The following is an 18,545-nucleotide window of genomic DNA, read 5'->3' on the forward strand; positions in this document are numbered from 1 at the left end:
ATGCCACGTACTTAAATTAATGAAAAGTCTCACAGAATCATCAATAGTGCAACGCAATGTTAAAGTTAAAGCTCTTAATTGACAAATTTTAATTTATAGAATAAATCTAAACTAAATTGAAAAATTAATCGATTATAAATTTGACTTCTTTTCTCAAATATAATGATATTATTGAACTAAAGAGTTATGATTGAGCTAAGTCACACAATAAGTTTGCCATAATAATAAAATTGTAAAATTGTATTAATTTAACTTTTAGTTGGATTGATTGTTACATCCATTGTTAAACTGGTGATATTGTAAACGTGAAATCCTTATATGGACTAACATGTAAGTCACATTTTCATCACATGATAAAAAAAAAAAAAAAAAACACACACACAAACACACTCATCAAATTAATGAAGGATTAAATATTTAACAAAAAATGTATAAATTAATAAAATTTTAAAACTTCATGATTTAATATGAGAAAATTGAAAATAAAAATGTAGTTAGCACAAATAAATTTAAGGAAATTTTAACGAAACACTCATATTCATTTTTAATGAAAAATCATATTTTTATTTTTATTTTTCTTTAATACTATTTACTACACCTTTATTTATTATTATTTTTTATTAAAATTAAAAGTTTTTTGAACCTTTAGTTAGTTTTCTTAAATTTAACAAGGACGAGGGAGCAGAATGCAACGGAAAACTTTCTTTGTTTTGTTGGATAATCCCAGTTTTGCCCTTTATCTTTCAAGCTAAAGCTGGGCACCAAGCTAGTGAGATCAGAACGAAACCAGGAACTATGGAGCTCTGTATGGGCGTCGTCAATGGTGTCTCCATGTCGGTCGTCAGCGTAAACCCATCACCCCCTTCACGCTCTCTTCTTTCCCCAAGAAACCCCATTTCTCTTCATCCTTTCACTTCCCTCCGACCCCACTCCTCCCTTTCCCGCCAATTCCAACATCTCCAACCGCCACCACTCTCTCGCTCGGCGGTTCCGGCTTCTCCTTCTTTTTCTACGGCTGTCAGCGACGATAAAGATCAGCTTCCAGCGGACATAATTGTCACAGAGACCCGAGAACCCAATTCCAGAGTAAAATCTTCTTAATTGCCAATTTTTCTAATTATGATTTTAATCTCAATTTTGGTTAATATCATCACTGTCTGTAATCTGTATGCAGGTCAAGTTAAGCATACAAGTACCGCCGGAGGTCTGCGACGATTGCTACAAAAGGGTTATGGCCGAGTTCATGAAGCAAGCCAAGGTTTCTACTTTCTAGTGTTGCATTCCTTCTCCATTGTTTTCATTTAGTTTGTCTGGACTTGAAGTTTAATTTATGGATATTTTTTGGGGGTTTTAATGTGCGCAGGTTCCTGGATTCCGGCCCGGAAAGAAGGTGCCGGAGAGTATTCTTGTGAGTCATGTTGGGAAGAGAAGTGTCAACAAGGCTACAGTTGAATCTATTTTGAGGAGGACCCTTCCACATGCCATGTCTTCGGTACGTTATAACTGAAATATCGTTTATTTATTACAATTTATCGTCATCGTTGTTGTTAAAACATAGAGTTGCTTAAATTCGTGTACTTGCAAGTTAGTGTTTGGATTTGGCTTATTGGCAATGGCTTCAAAATTACAATGCTGCAGTATTTTTACAAACACAACCCCCAAGAACATATAATAAGATCAGCGTTAATTTCTTATGATTTATCGTTCTCGAGTTCTCTGTTGTGGCTTATCTGCTTATATGGTTTAGATGACAGGCACACCTTTAAGAGACTCAGTACGTATTGTAACCAGATTTCCAGAAATGGAGCAGACCTATTCTACTCTCAATTCTCTCAGGTTGCTAATTCAGATATCTTTCAAGTTACATTTTTTCACCTGCATATTTGATATTTCTGTTAATATCCATCTTACAATGCCATAATACATGCAACGTCTCCTCTCACAGTATGTTAAGAGGAGAGGCATGCATTGAAGGAAATTTGATCATGTCAACTGATTATGTGCCTCCACGTTTGATTTGATCGATCATGCCTGTCAGTTTGATTTGTGGTCCAGATATGAAGTCACTGTTGATATAGCACCAGAGTTGAAATGGACACCTGAGGAGGGATACAAGAATTTGAAGGTTGCAGTTGAGCTAGATAGTGACATAGATGCTCAAAAAGCTTCTGAACAAGAATTAAGGCGACGCCATAAGTCCTTAGGTGCATTGAGAATTGTAACCGATAGAGGTCTACAGGTGACTCAAGTTCAATTTACTTTTGTTCTTTTCTGTTGAATTAAATGTTACTTTAATGATATGTTCATTCGTTGCTGGGATAAATTCTGCCAAACACTGCATGAAAATAGTTAGATATCTGTCTGTTGCTCAAGTTTTCATACGGTTGAGTTACTTATTCTATTTGGAGTGGACGGTTGGCTTCTAGGCATTCATTTGGACAGTTACAACATAAAAAAAATAGTCCATTGGAGAAGTTTCCGGTTATCACCTTCAATTTTATGAATTGTCAGACACTCCCAAAACTAATTAAGCTTTATTCGTTCAATAAAGAAAGATCACTGAACAAGCTTTCTTCACTGCACCTTCAGATGTAGTGTTTGAATTCTCTTCAGAAGTACTTCTGCGTTACATTCGCAGTGTTTCATGGATTAGAGTGTCATATTAGTTGAGTTTCAAAATTCCATTGAAGACCCTTCTCCTACTTGTTATATTACGTTGGTGACCGACAAAATTGAGACTCCTACAGATTGGTGATCTTGCTGTCCTTGATATATCTGCAACAACGATAGATCAAGATGAAGCAAATGTTAAGAATATTCCATCTGCTGAGAGTAAAGGTTTGCCAATATCCACTTCTTCTTCGGTTCTATTAACAATGGCTTTATTTTTTTTGTTCGGAGTGATGAAATATTATTGCAGAAGAATCTCTCAACTCTATTTTCTATCTGAAGGTTATCATTTTGATACGGAAGATGGTGATAAAGTAGTTCCTGGTTTCCTCGAGTCGATAATTGGAATTCAACAAGGTGAAACAAAGTCCTTTCCACTTGTCTTTCCTGAATCATGGACACAAGAAGAGCTCCAAGGAGTTCATGCCCAATTCAATGTGAGTGGTTTCCTGTTTTGTAGAAGTCCATTTGGTATACTTTGTCCTCAAAAGACTAAATAGGTGAAAGTTCTCATGTTTTGCTTCTTTTGATTCTCCTTTAGGTTGAATGCAAAGAATTATTCTACAGAGACTTGCCCGAATTGGATGACTCCCTTGCTGAAAGGCTTCTTCCTGGAGGCACCACCCTCAAACAGGTAGCCTTTATGAGATTTTAAATACTCTCAATGAAGTTATACGCTAAAATTGTACTGTCTACAACGCTACTCTGCTGCACGAATATGCAGGTCAAGGAAGTGTTGTTACAAAAGTTCCAGGAAATGGAGCAAACAGCTAGAGAGCAAGCAGCTGATAATGCCATTTTAGATCAGCTTTGCAAGGTGCTTTTAACTTTTCAAATATTCGTCATTAAGATTAGATTGATCTTTTGCAATCTTCACTTGATGTTTGCCTCTCTGAGACAGGGCTTTGCATGGCTTCTTTTTATATCTGTGTACAAACACACACAACTGCACCCATGTTGTTGCAAAACCATTGCAAGGAAGTTTTGTGATTACGCTGGTCAACATGTTTGCGTGAATTCCAGAAGTCCTATGATTTAACATGATACTGTTAAATTGCTTGACAAGCTTAATTCTTTTTGGAGGAAACCTCAATTTTCATAAGATGAATGGTCGTTTTAAATATGCATATTTCAAACAAAGAATTATGTTTCTTTCCCTTAGTTTTATTTATTAAATCCACGAAGGAGATGCAGAGTGTGTTGACATGCGGACACTTCAAGTGTCCTCTTAAATGGGAACTTCGACTTTCAGAATAACTGCGTCTTGTTGTTTTTAGATGGTAGAGGTTGATATTCCTCAGTCCTTTTTTGAGGAGCAAGGTAGGCAGCTTTATGGAGCCAAACTTTTGGAGATACAGGTCAGTAGTTACAATATATCAATGTAAAGAGAATTGCATTTATTGGCTCGTGGTTAGAGTTTGTGTGTGTGTGTGTGTGTGTTAGTGAGCATGTAGGTTCCTGCGTTTTTCTGTTAACATCTTCTATCTTTTGGTTGTCATGGTTTTGTAGGCAAACGTAAAATTAAATGAAGAGCAGTTGGCTTCTCTGTCAAGTAAGAAGGCTGTGGACGAGTACCTTCTAAACCAGAAGGAGAACATAACAAATATGATAAAACAGAGTCTGGCTGTCGGAGACATATATAAACGTGAAAATTTGCAGGTAATTTATATTTATATTAACAGATTATTTGTCCTGAACTCTTTTTCTGTGGGTTATGCTCTTTGTATCTTTTTCTGCTTGGTAGCATAGGCTTCACGAAAAATAACTGGTGGGCTGCAAAACGTATTGTAACCGGAAACCTATTGTTTGTGTTTTGCAGATTTCAACAGAGGAGATTGTCAAAGAAGTTGAAAATTCAGTTGATGAATTCAAACGTCAAAAACAAGATTATGATGAAGAACGTGTCAGGGGACAGGTCAGCATGTGTCACCCTGTTAGAAAAGCAGATTTCAAGTGCATTTAGTTTCAACTGTGTTGGCTATGTGCTTTCTGTTATCTTGATTACTTGCGCTGTCCTTGATTTCAGTCTCGATTTAGGGGAAGAGAGGAAAGGAAATACGTAAAACTAAAAGGATAACCTATACGAAAATGTTTAGTTCATTTTTCCAAACCAAATGCTATTGATCTTCTCCCTTTCTTCTATCCTCTCTTTTCTCACATTTCTACCATTTTTCGTTATGTACCATTATTAAATAAGTCAAATTAAAACAAGAGAGCTTCCTTACGGGCGCTAAATGTTTAATGTTTTTGCTTTCTCCATCTTTTACCCTTCCCAGGGTTTTGAATTATATAATTAATCTTCCAAATTGCAGGTTCAAGAAATTTTAGAGGGAGCAAAGGTGCTTGAATGGTTGAGAGAGCATGCAGAGATTCAATACGTAACCAGATGACGGAGAGGACAAGCATGTCTGTGTTTGCAAGCGTACGGTGTACACAAAGTTGTTCAAGGCTAGTCATGTTTTAACTTTAAAGGTGGTTTCTTTTGACGATGCCCAGCCGCATTCAAGCCAACATAGTTTGCAGCATGCCTAAATTTTACGCTTGTCAGATTGTCGGGTTGAGGGCCTTTAGATCGAGAGGTTCAATTGTTTGATTAGCGAGTTCAAAGCTATTTTTCCGAAATGAAGAATTTTGTTTGTGGATCCAGTCCTAATCAATCCAATATCTGGTTTTTGAAGTTCTGTCAAATTGGTAACAAGAGTTATTTTTTGCTGTACACTGTTGAATCAAGCACCGAAACCACCTCGAGGAACCAAAGAAGGAAAGAAATACGCGAAGAACTACACTAATTAAAACTAATTAACCAAACCAAAACAAAGATTGATGTACGTGACTATACAAAGTAGGGCACGCTGCACAAAATCTTGGCGGTCCATGAAATGGTGCCAATCAGAAAGCATATAAAATGGTGGTCCAAACCAGATTGCATCAGATGAAGGTGGTCACAAAGAAATAAATTCCACATTCAGGAACATTGTCAAGTATGGTCCGCTTTCAGAAATAGTGTAAATAATTGAAGCTTTTTATAAAGGAGTTTTTTAAATAAACGATATTATCTACACTAAGGAGGATGGGGGTGAGTTTAACTTCACAATGAACTAACAATAATGTGATTCAATAAATTGTTTATTAAATATTATTTTTTCTATTTTTAAACACGTTCAAAATATCTTAAGAGGCATGTAATGCCAGTTATAAAAAAAGGTTTTCCACATGGGGACAATAATGTGATTAAAGCCAATGGAAAAGTGAATAGTGATTTTGTTGTCACCAAGCTTCAACAAAAATATTTGGACAAAAATGCCCCCAAGACAAAAAACTTCAAAGGCATGCCAAAATAATGTATCAAATAAGGTAAGGGCATTTTCATCATTTTAACAGTATTAAAGTTTTGACGTGTCAGGGCATATATGGCATACGCCACGTGTCGTACAAATTGTACACATGGTATGTGACTCAACAAAATAGGAAGAAATACCCTTGGATGATTAAACAAGTTTTTCTTCTCAATTTGGGCAATGACAAGGTAAGCACATTTCAATCCATTACGGATCAAAGCAAGTTTTTCTCATTTGGGCAATGACAAAGCAAGCATATTTCAAGTTTAAAATTGTATTAAGTAGGATATTAGGCCATAAATAAGACCACTTCAATTTCAATATTGCATTAAGTGGAAAATTAAGCCATTTGTTAGACCACTTCAATTTCAATATTGCATTAAGTGGGAAAATTAGGTAATAGTGCTTGGGTGGGAAAATTTTGTGGTGGTGATTCACTCTCAAAGCCTATAAATAAGCTTCTCCATCAAGAGAAATAGAACACACCAAAACCTTGAAGCCTTAAAGTTCTAAAGCTCTCAAGAAAATCCCGAATGATCAAGAAAGCACTCTTTGTTCTTCGTCAAATCCTCCTTCAAGATCAAGCCCCAACGGCCCTTGAAGAACTTCCACCAACTCAAGATCAAGCCTCGACGGCCCTTGAAGAAAGTGTTCATCATTCATCATCCGTTCATCCTAAGATCAAGCCCTAACGGCCCTTTAGATCAACAACATCAACAAACACAGACACCAAAACCTTGAAGCCTTAAAGTTCTAAAGCTCTCAAGAAAATCCCGAACGATCAAGAAAGCACTCTTCGTTCTTCGTCAAATCCTCCTTCAAGATCAAGCCCAAACGGCCCTTGAAGAACTCCCACCAACTCAAGATCAAGCCCAACGCCCCTTGAAGATCCATTCATCAACTGTTCATCCTTAGATCAAGCCCCGACGGCCCCTTGGATCAACAAACAAATCCACACATCTATTCTTCAAGATCAAGCCCAAAAGTCCTTGAAGAAAACCAACTGTTCATTCAAGATCAAGCATCGACGGCCCTTGAAGAAAATCAACCGTTCTTCAAGATTAAGCCCAAAAGCCCTTGAAGATCCGGTCATCCATCAACATTCAAGATCAAGCCCCGAAGGCCCTTGAAGAAACTTCCATCAACCTTCAAGATCAAAGCCACGAAGGCCCTTGAAGAAACTTACAACTGTTCATCCAAGATCAAGCCTCGACGGCCCTTGGATCAACAAATCTACATCTTACGGAGATAGAATCAGAAGATCAAATTACAAAGAGATCGTAATCCCAAAATCATTAAACACAAAAAAAATATTATTTTGTACACGTATTCTTGTCTCTTGTTTTCAGGAATATTTCGTGTTTAATGATTTTGGGATTACGATCTCTTTGTAATTTGATCCCCTGATTCTATCTTCATAGGGTGTAGGTTTGTTGATCCAAGGGCCGTCAAGGCTTGATCTCGGATGAACGGTTGTAAGTTTCTTCAAGCGCCTTCGTGGCTTTGATCTTGAAGGTTGATGGAAGTTTCTTCAAGAGCCTTCGGGGCTTGATCTTGAATGTTGATGGATGAGCGGATCTTCAAGGGCTTTTGGGCTTGATCTTGAAGAACGGTTGGTTTTCTTCAAGGGCCGTCGAGGCTTGATCTTGAATGAACAGTTGGTTTTCTTCAAGGGCTTTTGGACTTGATCTTGAAGAATAGATGTGTGGATTTGTTTGTTGATCCAAGGGGCCGTCGGGGCTTGATCTAAGGATGAACAGTTGATGAACAATGAACATTTTCTTCAAGGGTCGTCAGAGCTTGATCTTGAGTTGGTGGAAGTTCTTCAACGGCCGTTAAGGCTTGATCTTGAAGGAGGATTTGACGAAGAATGAAGAGTGCTTTCTTGATCCTTTGGGATTTTCTTGAGAGCTTTAGAACTTTTAGGCTTCAAGGTTTTTGTGTGTGTCTATTCCTCTTGATGAAGAAGCCTATTTATAGGCTTTGAGAGTGAATCACCACCACAAAATTTTCCCACCCAAGCACTATTACCTAATTTTCCCACTTAATGCAATATTGAAATTGAAGTGGTCTAACAAATGGCCTAATTTTCCACTTAATGCAATATTGAATTTAAAGTGGTCTTATTTATGGCCTAATTTCCCACTTAATACAATTTTAAACTTGAAATGTGTTTGCTTTGTCATTGCCCAAATGAGAAAAACTTGCTTTGATCCGTAATGGATTGAAATGTGCTTACCTTGTCATTGCCCAAATTGAGAAGAAAAACTTGTTTAATCATCCAAGGGTATTTCTTCCTATTTTGTTGAGTCACATGCCATGTGTACAATTTGTACGACACGTGGCGTATGCCATGTATGCCATGACACGTCAAAACTTTAATACGTTAGTGAACATTTGTTTCACCGAAATTTCGATGTCTACAAATGCCCCCACTTCAAGGCACGTCGTAGACATGTGCTTGTCACGTGTAGGAGATGCGTTTTGAAGTCCCTTAATGTAGATGTCAACCCAAGGGCCGTCGAGGCTTGATCTTGAATTGGGCTGGAAATTTCTTCAAGGGCTATCGAGGCTTGATCTTGAGTTCGACTGGTTTTCTGGTTTCCTCCAATCGTTGATTTTCCACAGGCTGTCTTGAACTGGGCTGGAGGATTCTTTTGGTCTCCCCCGAAGGCCTGAACTTACTCCTTTTATCTTGAGTTGAATTTGATTCAAGGGTGGTGAACACTTGATTTTGAATCGGACTTGTGATTTCTTTAAGGGCCATCGAGGTTTGATCTTGAGTTCGACTGGAAGATTTTCTGGTTTCCTCCAATCGTTGATTTTCCACAGGCTTAATCTTGAACTAGGCTGGAGGATTCTTTTGGTCTCCTCCGAAGGTCTGAACTTACTCCTTTTATCTGGAGTTGAATTTGATTCGAGGGTGGAGAACACTTGATTTTGAATCGGGCTTGTGATTTCTTCAAGGGCCATCGAGGCTTGATCTTGAGTGAAAATAGGACCATGAGCGGTTTCAGGATTCAGACACATGGCAGGTAAGCACGAGGTGGAGGTGATGACTTGTTTCTTTGTTCAATCTTTCCAATTCATATTGAAGAGGGTTAGAGGATGACTCAGCATATGCAGTTGTTACGTTTGCTAACAATCCACAAGATTGATGTTTCATTGTCACTCGTCTTAGCTGTTCTCCAAGCAGATGTGGTCCCTTCTCTGGAAGTGTATCAACCGTTTGAAGATGACTACTCGAGAGCACGCTAGGTAAGCAACCAGGGAATAGATTCCAGGTAGTCGGTTCCAGATCGGAAGACTGACTCCAAGTGCCGGCTGATTGCTCTCTTTCTCTTTGCCCTGCGAGTAAGAACAAGAACAAAGGAAAGAACATGGAGAAAGCATGATATGAGATACTTTTGCTTTTTAAAGAAGTGTTGACGATTTAACGGCGTAGCGCGGCGAGGCTTTGCTCTTTGGTGACGGCGCCAGCGGATAATAATGTGATTAAATTAGTTGTCAAATGATTTTTTTTTTTTTAACAAACAATATTATCTACACTATGAGGGAGGGGGTGGGCTTAGCCTCACAATGATTTAGTAATAATGTGATTCAATCAGTTGTTTATTAAGTATTATTTTCTCTATTTTAAACACATTATCTTAAGAGGCATATAATGCATGTTATAAAAAAATTCTTTCGCACACGGATAATAATGTGATTAAATTAGTTGTCAAATGATTGTTTTTTTTTTAACAAACAATATTATCTACACTAAGGAGGAGGGGATGGGCTTGGCCTCACAATGGACTAGCAATAATGTGATTCAATTAGTTGTTTATTAAATATTATTTTCTTTATTTTTTAATACGTTCAAACCATCTTAAGAAGCGTGTAATGTCGGTTATTAAAAAGGTCTTTTGCATTCGGATAATAATGTGATTAAATTACATTAAATTAGTTGTTAAATGATTGTATATTTTTTTTTTTTGACAAACGATATTATCTACATTAAGGGGGAATGTGGTTGGGCTTAGCCTCACAGTATGCTAGCAATAATGTGATTCAATCAGTTGTTTATTAAAAATAGAGAAAAACCTTTTTTATCGTCAAATGATTGTATTTTCTCTATTTTTAAACACATTCAAAACATCTTAAGAGGCGTGTAATGCCGGTTATAAAAAAGGTTTTTTCGCAGCGGATAATAATATGATTAAATTAGTTGTCAAATTATTGTTATTATTTTTTTTAACAAACGATATTATCTACACTAAGATGGAAGTGGTGGGCTTAGTCTCACAAAGAGGTAGCAATAATGTGATTCAATCAATTGTTTATTAAATATTATTTTCTCTATTCTTAATGTAAATTCTATAAAAATCGATTTTATTATATGAATTCAACGGCTTTAATTGATTTATGAGGGGGTTTCTTCTATCATGATCTAAGATTATTCATTTACTTCAAATATTTGACTTTCCTTTTGTCAATTTACGCATATAAATATTTTTAACATGTGTAAATCACGCGTAGCACGCCGTGATTCAAAAAATGCCTTTGTCATTTTAATTAGTTTTTATTGTAAATTTTTTTTTGGTGCTTTTTTTTTTCTTTTTTTAATTAGTACCTCGCAATAGACTAGCAATAATGCGATTCAATTTCTCTATTTTAAAACATGTTCAAATCATCTTAAAAAGCGTGTAATGCCGATGATAAAAAAAGTCTTTCGCATGTGGATAATAATGTAATTAGATTAGTTGTCAAATGATTATTTTTTATTTATTTTAATAAACGATATTATCTGCACTAAGAGGGGAGGGGATGAGCTTAGCCTCACAATGAGCTAGCAATAATATGATTCAATCAGTTGTTTATTAAATATTATTTTCGCAAATTTTAAACGCGTTCAAAGCATCTTAAGAGGCGTGTAATGCTGGTTATAAAAAATGTCTTTTGCACGTGGACTATAATGTGATTAAATTAGTTGTTAAATGAGTTTTTTTTTAACAAGCGATATTATCTACACTAAGGGGAGGAGGTGGGCTTAGCCTCACAATGGGCTAGCAATAATGTGATTTAATCAATTGTTTATTAAATATTATTTTCTCTATTCTTAATGTAAATTCTATAGAGACCGATTTTATTATGTGGATTCAGCTGTTTTAATTGGTTTATGAGGGGTTTGTTCTAGCATGATCTATGATTATTTATTTACTTCAAATATTTGACTTTTCTTTTGTCAATTTACGCATATAAATGCATTTAAAATGTGTAAGTTGTGCGTAACATGTCGTGATTCAAAAAATGAATTCTGCACGCGCGTGAGTGCGTGCATAAAGGCTAGTCATTGTAAATATCCTTTGTATATTCTATATCAATAAAGATAGGTGTACAAATTCTCCAGTTTTGAGTAAGTTTTATTTCTTTCATGTGTTTGTTTTAAGAGTTTTTATCACAAATGATCCCTGAAGTTTACCTATCCATCAAGATGATCCATCATATTGAAAATCAATCAATATAGTCCTTAAAAATGAGTGTTGCAAATCAATGTGGTCTTTCCATTACAATTCCATAAAAAAAATCTGTTATGTACTGACGTGGCACATAAATGGGTCCCACACATTAATTAAATATTATTATGTGAATTAAAAATATTTAAATAATTAAAAATAAATTTATTTTTTATAATTAAAAAATTTAAAAAGAAAAAAGAAAAAACAAGAAGAAGATGATTGAACATTGTTCATCATCTTCTTCCAGTAAAGGTGTGGAAACCATTTATGTGCCACGTCAATACATAACAAAATTTTTGAAGGTATTATAACGGAAGGACCATATTGATTTGCGAGACTTATTTTCAGGGACTACATTAATCGATTTTCAATTTTAGGAACCATATTGACGGAGTGGGTCAATTTTAGGGACTGTTTGTGATAAAAATCCGTTTGTTTAATTAGACTTCTAGTCCAAAATAGGGAGATACTATTGTAATTATATTATTATTTTGCTAAACTGATGATGACGCTTTGTTTGAGCACTCTGTTATAGTTGAATATGTGCCATACAAATAATTGGACATAAACCATGGCACCTCTGAGTTCAGCCACTGGGGCCTTATACCTGCATTGTTAGTAGCCTTCATGTTGAAACATGTCAGGTTCCATGTGCAAGGTATGTCTAGTTGTTATAATGTTATCCAACTATTTAACTGAGCCACTACTATGAATTTAATATCAAAGTCAAGTTTAACATTTTAATAGTATAATTATAACAGTAAAGTACCTTGAGGACATAAGTCATCAACACAACTGAAATATCACACAAACACTTTGGTACAAATACTGTATATTATTGTCCTTATAGACCTTGTCAACCACAATTACTAGGAGTTTATTGTTCTAGACATCCTACTATAACTAGCATAAAGAAAATATTAGCATATATTTATAAGAGAATAAACAAGACACTCAAGAAGCAAACTTTTTTATCTTGGTGTTATTGAACACCCCATATTTACCAGTAAGGATACAAAAGTTCAACATAATATATTAGTAGCAAGTATACCAATTGATCATACTTTAGAGAATTTAAGAGAAGGAATAGAGTATTTGAGAAATCATTTAGTAGTAACTTTAGAGAAATGTAGACAATTTATGATAGATTATTTTAATTGATATATTAGTGAACAACAAAAAGGAAAAATTCACCCTATAGACCAAAATAATTTAGTTTGTTATTTTCCATTAAAAAACTACATGATATTTTGCATAGTGAAAAAAATCTTCAAGCAAATAATATTGTAAATCTTATTATAAGTCAATTAGAAAATATAATTAGAAGATAATAAATATAATAATGCACCCAAATCCAAGGTCCATCTTTAACAGATTAATATGCACCCAAATACAAAGCCCAAGGTCCATGGCTTTGACCCATATTATATTTTACCATCTCACTTATGAAGATATCTTTCCTCAAGATTGGAGCTGATGTGGGACAATTGTCCCTCACAAGTTCCAACATATAAGAAATATTATAAAATCGTAGTTTTGAAAGTTGTTTTTGTTGATACAAAAATTTCACTTGAATGAGTGGCAAATCTGAATTGAACCACATAATAGAGCAGTCATAGTAATTAGATATATCAAACCTCAACATACAAGTGGAGAAGATACAATAAGATCATAGTATTCATGGCTCATCACCTTGAAGGTTCAATTAAAACATTGACACTTTATTGGTGCATTAGAAAAACGAAGATTAGAGCATCTTTAGCAACACTCTATTTCTTTGTTATATTCTTATTAAAATGGCCAAAAATGTATTTAACTAATCACTTTATAGTAACTTTCAGATAGAAACTTAGTAATTTTAATTCGAGTTGAACTGGTTTGTAATTGCAAAAGCCTAATAAAATAATGGAGTGTTGGAATTAGGATGGATAGTTTTCTTCTTCCTCGTCAACATTTTAATTTAACCAAGTAATTGTTTTAGAGAATCTGTTGGAGACACCTTATCAAATTTCATGGTTTGTTAGGTGAAAAAACGAACATGCCACTTACCAGTCAATATATATGTTTCATGAAGAGCAAGTTATACAGAACAATTTATCGTTTTATGGGATTTTGATTCAATAACACAATATCAGGTGAAAAAAATTAACTCATAACATTGTATAATTAGTGTTTACTTTTAGATGAAAACACTCGTTTTATGTAAATTCTATTCTTCGTATAAAAATCATAACAGATAAGTTCATGCCTGATAAAATTATACGTACGCATGAGGACATTAGAGTTTTGCATTGCAATCCCACTTTGCAAGTTTGGTTGGATCTACAAATTACAAGCATTAATGAAGTTTCCTGAACAAATATATCCCACCAATAAATATTCATACCAAATCTTTGCACAGACCAAATTCCTCCATCCGCTCCAACTACTCTCTTAACAACGTATATATAACATGTGTATATTGTATCTAACTACAGGAGGAAATTATAATTTCAGCTATGTTAATGATTTTAATACGAAAGAAGAGAGTACAATCGCCCAACCAATCACAAATTAAAGCGTAATTGCATCTAAAAACTCATACATCAAGCATTACGCACCGGACTCGAATAATACTATTTAAAAAATGCCATCCATAATATGTTAAAAAACAATAATAGCATCGGCAATGAAGTTGGTGTTCAATTACACCCTAATGATCATTCCAGCTCACATAATATAAGGACAAAACAATGTTCCCCGTTAAAAATGTTCCAAGCAAAGTACCTGCAAAATAAATTAAGTCCTGCAAAGTTACAAACATCTTCGTATCCAATATATCATATTTTCTTGCTAATATGAGAGGTCCCAAATTTGATGTTTCAAGTTAGTGAGTCTGCTTGATCCTGGTCACGGTGGAGTGAAATTCTGCATGGTCTCCTGAGCTCGAAATGAGTGAATAATCATGCTTTGCCACAAGTTGTACTTTCTTTTAACATATATTTTAGAGAAGTGTTATTGGCACTCCAAAAATCTTATTCTACACTCCTCACAAGTGTATTTTTCTTTCCAAATATAGAAAGTTAGGAGTGTAGAATGAGAATTTTGAAATGCTAATAACAATTTTCTTATTTTATTGTGTTCACCAAAACAAAAACGAATAATATTAATAATACCAATAGCATAAGAGTCCAAAGACCACGTGACTACTTTTGGTTGCTACAATGCACCCAAACAAGTTCCATACTTTTTCCTGTCTAGGCCACATGAAGCAAAGCCCTACAAAGCTGTTCCCATTGGTCCATTCCATCATTAGTTTTCGGAATTAAAAGATGATCACCATCCAAGTGGAATCTATCACATGTTAAATAATTAGCCAAACATCTTTGATTTTGAATTAATCAATTTTCTAAACAAAACATAGTACACACACAATACCATATCGATTACTTTGTTAATTTATTAATCAACCATCCCTCTTAGAATATTACATAATTATTTAATTTAGGATAAGTTCGATCATGATAGAAGCAAATCATTGGAGAAGTCTTAAAGCCGCATGATTGCAATTCACCAAAATGAAAGTGTATGATAGTTGTTGCTATACAAAATATGGTGGGCTTTGCGTAAAATATGATGAAACGATCCACGCAACGGTGCTTCAGTCATTTAGGAGGGATGATATGCAAAGAGATAAGGGGAAGATGAATAGACACAAGACATACGTGATTTACTTTAAATTGGACTACATCCACAGAGTTAGATGAGTTCTCATTAATAATGTTATATCAACATAATAAAATGGTTTAAACTTTAATATAGGACTAAGCCTGAATTCGGGGTCCTAAGATCGAAGAGCCCTTAATTGTAAGAGAGAAGTTCCATTTATATGTGAGGAGAATCCCCCATTCTTGCCTGTGGTTGATGTGGGACTCTTGGAATGTTGTTGTACTGTTGCTAAGTGTCTTTCAACAAGTTGCCTCCAAGTTGGTGGAACAAAGAGCTCATTCGTTAGAGGTTGGTTTGTGTGATTTAGCCAGGGTGCTGAAGTCTTCGAGGCTGTAGGGGTTAAAACTTTTGAAGTGGGTTGTGCCTTGGGGGGGGGTGTGATGTTGAAGGAGGCGGTAGAAGGTCTGAAATTTGTGAGTTTGATTTGCAACAACCATTGTTGAGGCTTTGTGAGGACTGAGTTCCTTGAATTATGTGGTGGACCAAGCATTTCATAGAGGGTTCTCCGATCTGCCTGTTCGATGGTTGAAGATGCCTGACATTGTTACACTGGATCCATGGAAGAGGAAAATGTTAGAGTATGGGAATATTTGAATAGCGTCTATGAAAGCTTGATGAAGGTTCAAGAAAAACCAAAAAATGGTAGAGAGAATTTCAGAGAAGGATAATCGAATTGATTGTAATATTCCCCACAACAAACATGTGAGGTTGTTACCATTATACATGGAAAAGGAAGGGAGATCCTTCACTCATCAATAACAATCTAAATCTCAGCCTTTAATTGCTATCACCCTATGAGATGATGCCACTTGTTGTAGTCTATCACTTAAGCTAGATACAAGTCAAGACAACCATATGACTACCTGAAACAAATATTAAACTAAAGGTTTGAATTCTTTTTTTGCCTCCAAGACTCAACTGAAGGTTTATACACCAACACTTCATTCTATCCCTTAGCAGTCTTGACTCCCATAAGCTTTCTTAGATAAGCAAATCGATCTTTAGGCAAAGCTTTAGTAAGAATGTCTGCAATTTGCTCATATGCCTTGCAGTACACTAGTTCAATCTCCTTGGCTTGAATTGCTTCTCGGATGAAATGAAACTTTTTGTTGATATGTCTTGTCTTTTGGTGAAAGACAGGATTCTTAGCCATAGCAATGACTGATGTGTTGTCACACATAATCTGTGTCTCTTCCACTTGATCTTCTCCAAAATCTTCAAGTACAAATCTCATCCATTTTGCTTGAGAAGTGGCTTCTGCAACACTTACATATTTTGCTTCAGCTGTGGATAGTGCTATAGTGCTTTGCTTGATTGATGCCCATGAAAACACACCAGATCCCAGTGTAAATGCATAACCTGAAGTGATTCTCATATCATCTTAATTTCCAACCCAATCACTATCACAGTAGCCAGTTAGAGTAGTAGTTTTTCCTTTTTAAAAAACAATTCCAAAATCATTTGTTCTCGAATATATCTCAGCACTCTCTTTGTTGTTCCCATGTGTTTCTTAGTGGGAATATGCATGAATCTTGCTACAAACATTATATTAGGTCTGGTTGTAGTCAAGTATAGTAAGCTCCCCACAAGTCTTATGTATTCACTTTCAGCTGCAGCTTCACTGGCATCAACTTTACTTAGTTTCTTAGTCACAGCAAGTGGAGTACCAACAATTTTGTAGTCTTTTAACCTAAATTTCTCAATCAGCTTCTCTGCATACTTCTTTTAATGTACGAAAATGCTTTTCTCAGTTTGTAATACACCCATTCCAAGGAAATGATGTAAAAACCCAAATTTGTCATCTCGTAGTGTTTCATCATGTCATTTTTAAACTCATCAAGTATTTGTGAACTGCTACAAGTGTATACAATATCATCTACATACATTTCCTCGTTTAGAACTCCATTGAGAAAGGCTAATTTCAAATCTAGTTGGTACAGACTCCATTCCTTCTATGCAACAAGTGCAATCAAGGTTCTTATGGTATCTAATCTTGCCACAAGGGAAAAAGTCTCATTGTATTCAATTCCAGGCTTTTGTGAGTAGCCATTAGGCACTAATCTAACTTATTCTTCTGCACTGTACCATTCAGATTGAGTTTAGTTTTATAGACCCATTTGACACCAATGACTGGCTTATCAAATTGTCTCTCAACTAGTTGCCATGTATTGTTCTTCTCTATCATTTTTAATTTAGCTTTCATTGCATTCCTCTATGAGTCATCCTTAGCTGCATCATTATAACTTTTATGTTCAACAATGCACATATTGCACTGAGCCATGATTTCATTTACACTTCTCAACTTCTTAGGTGTATCATCATATACATAAGGTCTTTCAGTCATACTATCACTTTGAGAAGTAGTGGATTGATCATATTGAGAGCACTCACCAATATCACAGGTCTAAGTAGCATTCTGATGCTCAGTGAGAACTAGAAATCTTGCTTCAGTGTTTGTAGTGTAGTTCTAATCCCAGGAAGCTTTCTCATCAAATGTAACATCTCTTGATAGAATGATCTTCCTTGAAATTAGATCAAACAGTCTGTAAGCCTTTACACTAGCACCATAGCCTATAAAGATGCATTTATGACTTTTTTTCCAATGTATGTCTGAGATTAGAAGGGATGTGCACATAGCTAAGAGAACCAAAGTTCTCAAGTGAGCTATCCCTGGTTTTCTGCCACTATATGCCTCAAATGGAGTTATTTTTCCCAAAGCTTTGAAAAGGCATTTGTTAAGCAAGTAAACAGCAGTGTTCACTGTTTCTGCCCAAAACACATTTGGAAGATTCTTCTCATGCGTCATTGACTTTGCCATTTCCACAGTTCTATTTTTCCTATCTGACACTCCATTTTGCTAGGGAGTGTAGGTCATAGTCAAATGTCTCTGGATTCCTAGTTCATTGCAATACTTATCAAATTATGCAGAAAGGAATTCTCTTCCTCTATCACTTTTGAGACATTTCACTGTATAATCACATTGTAATTCTATCATTGCCTTTAACTTTTCAAAACACTTACGTGCACCAAACTTATATCTTAGAAAGAATGCCCACGTCAATCTAGTGCAATCATTTGTGAATAACAAAAAATAGAATCAACCTGCGTTGGTCCACAGATATCTGTGTGGATCAATTATTCTTATAGTCTAGATTTTGTTGAAGAAAATATTTTAATTTTATCAGTTCTATAATGAGACATGGCGGGGAACTTGTTCTCATTGGGAATAGGGATGAGAATTTCAAATTTGAAATTATGGGTAGGACATGGGAATGAGGAAAAAAACTTAACAAGGGTAGGGATGAGATTGAAATACCCATCATCGCTA

The 18,545-nt window shown here is 35.4% G+C and overlaps 1 protein-coding gene across 1 annotated transcript; it reads left to right on the forward strand.

Annotated features, from left to right (window-relative positions):
- The first annotated feature begins 719 nt into the window (after nucleotides 1–719).
- On the forward strand, nucleotides 720–5,351 carry LOC103926999 (trigger factor-like protein TIG, Chloroplastic). The gene is made up of 13 exons (XM_009335890.3): nucleotides 720–1,086; nucleotides 1,175–1,258; nucleotides 1,364–1,492; nucleotides 1,748–1,836; nucleotides 2,056–2,239; nucleotides 2,748–2,838; nucleotides 2,953–3,107; nucleotides 3,212–3,304; nucleotides 3,395–3,487; nucleotides 3,948–4,028; nucleotides 4,180–4,329; nucleotides 4,490–4,585; nucleotides 4,983–5,351. The coding sequence occupies exons 1-13, from the start codon at nucleotides 796–798 to the stop codon at nucleotides 5,058–5,060; spliced, it is 1,614 nt and encodes a 537-aa protein (XP_009334165.2). The 5' UTR covers nucleotides 720–795; the 3' UTR covers nucleotides 5,061–5,351.
- Nucleotides 5,352–18,545: the final 13,194 nt, after the last annotated feature.

Source organism: the organism of the source record quoted next, unplaced genomic scaffold, assembly GCF_019419815.1.
Source record: "Pyrus x bretschneideri cultivar Hongxiangsu unplaced genomic scaffold, Pyrus_bretschneideri_v1 Contig38, whole genome shotgun sequence".
In the NCBI taxonomy this organism is placed as follows: Eukaryota; Viridiplantae; Streptophyta; class Magnoliopsida; order Rosales; family Rosaceae; genus Pyrus; species Pyrus x bretschneideri.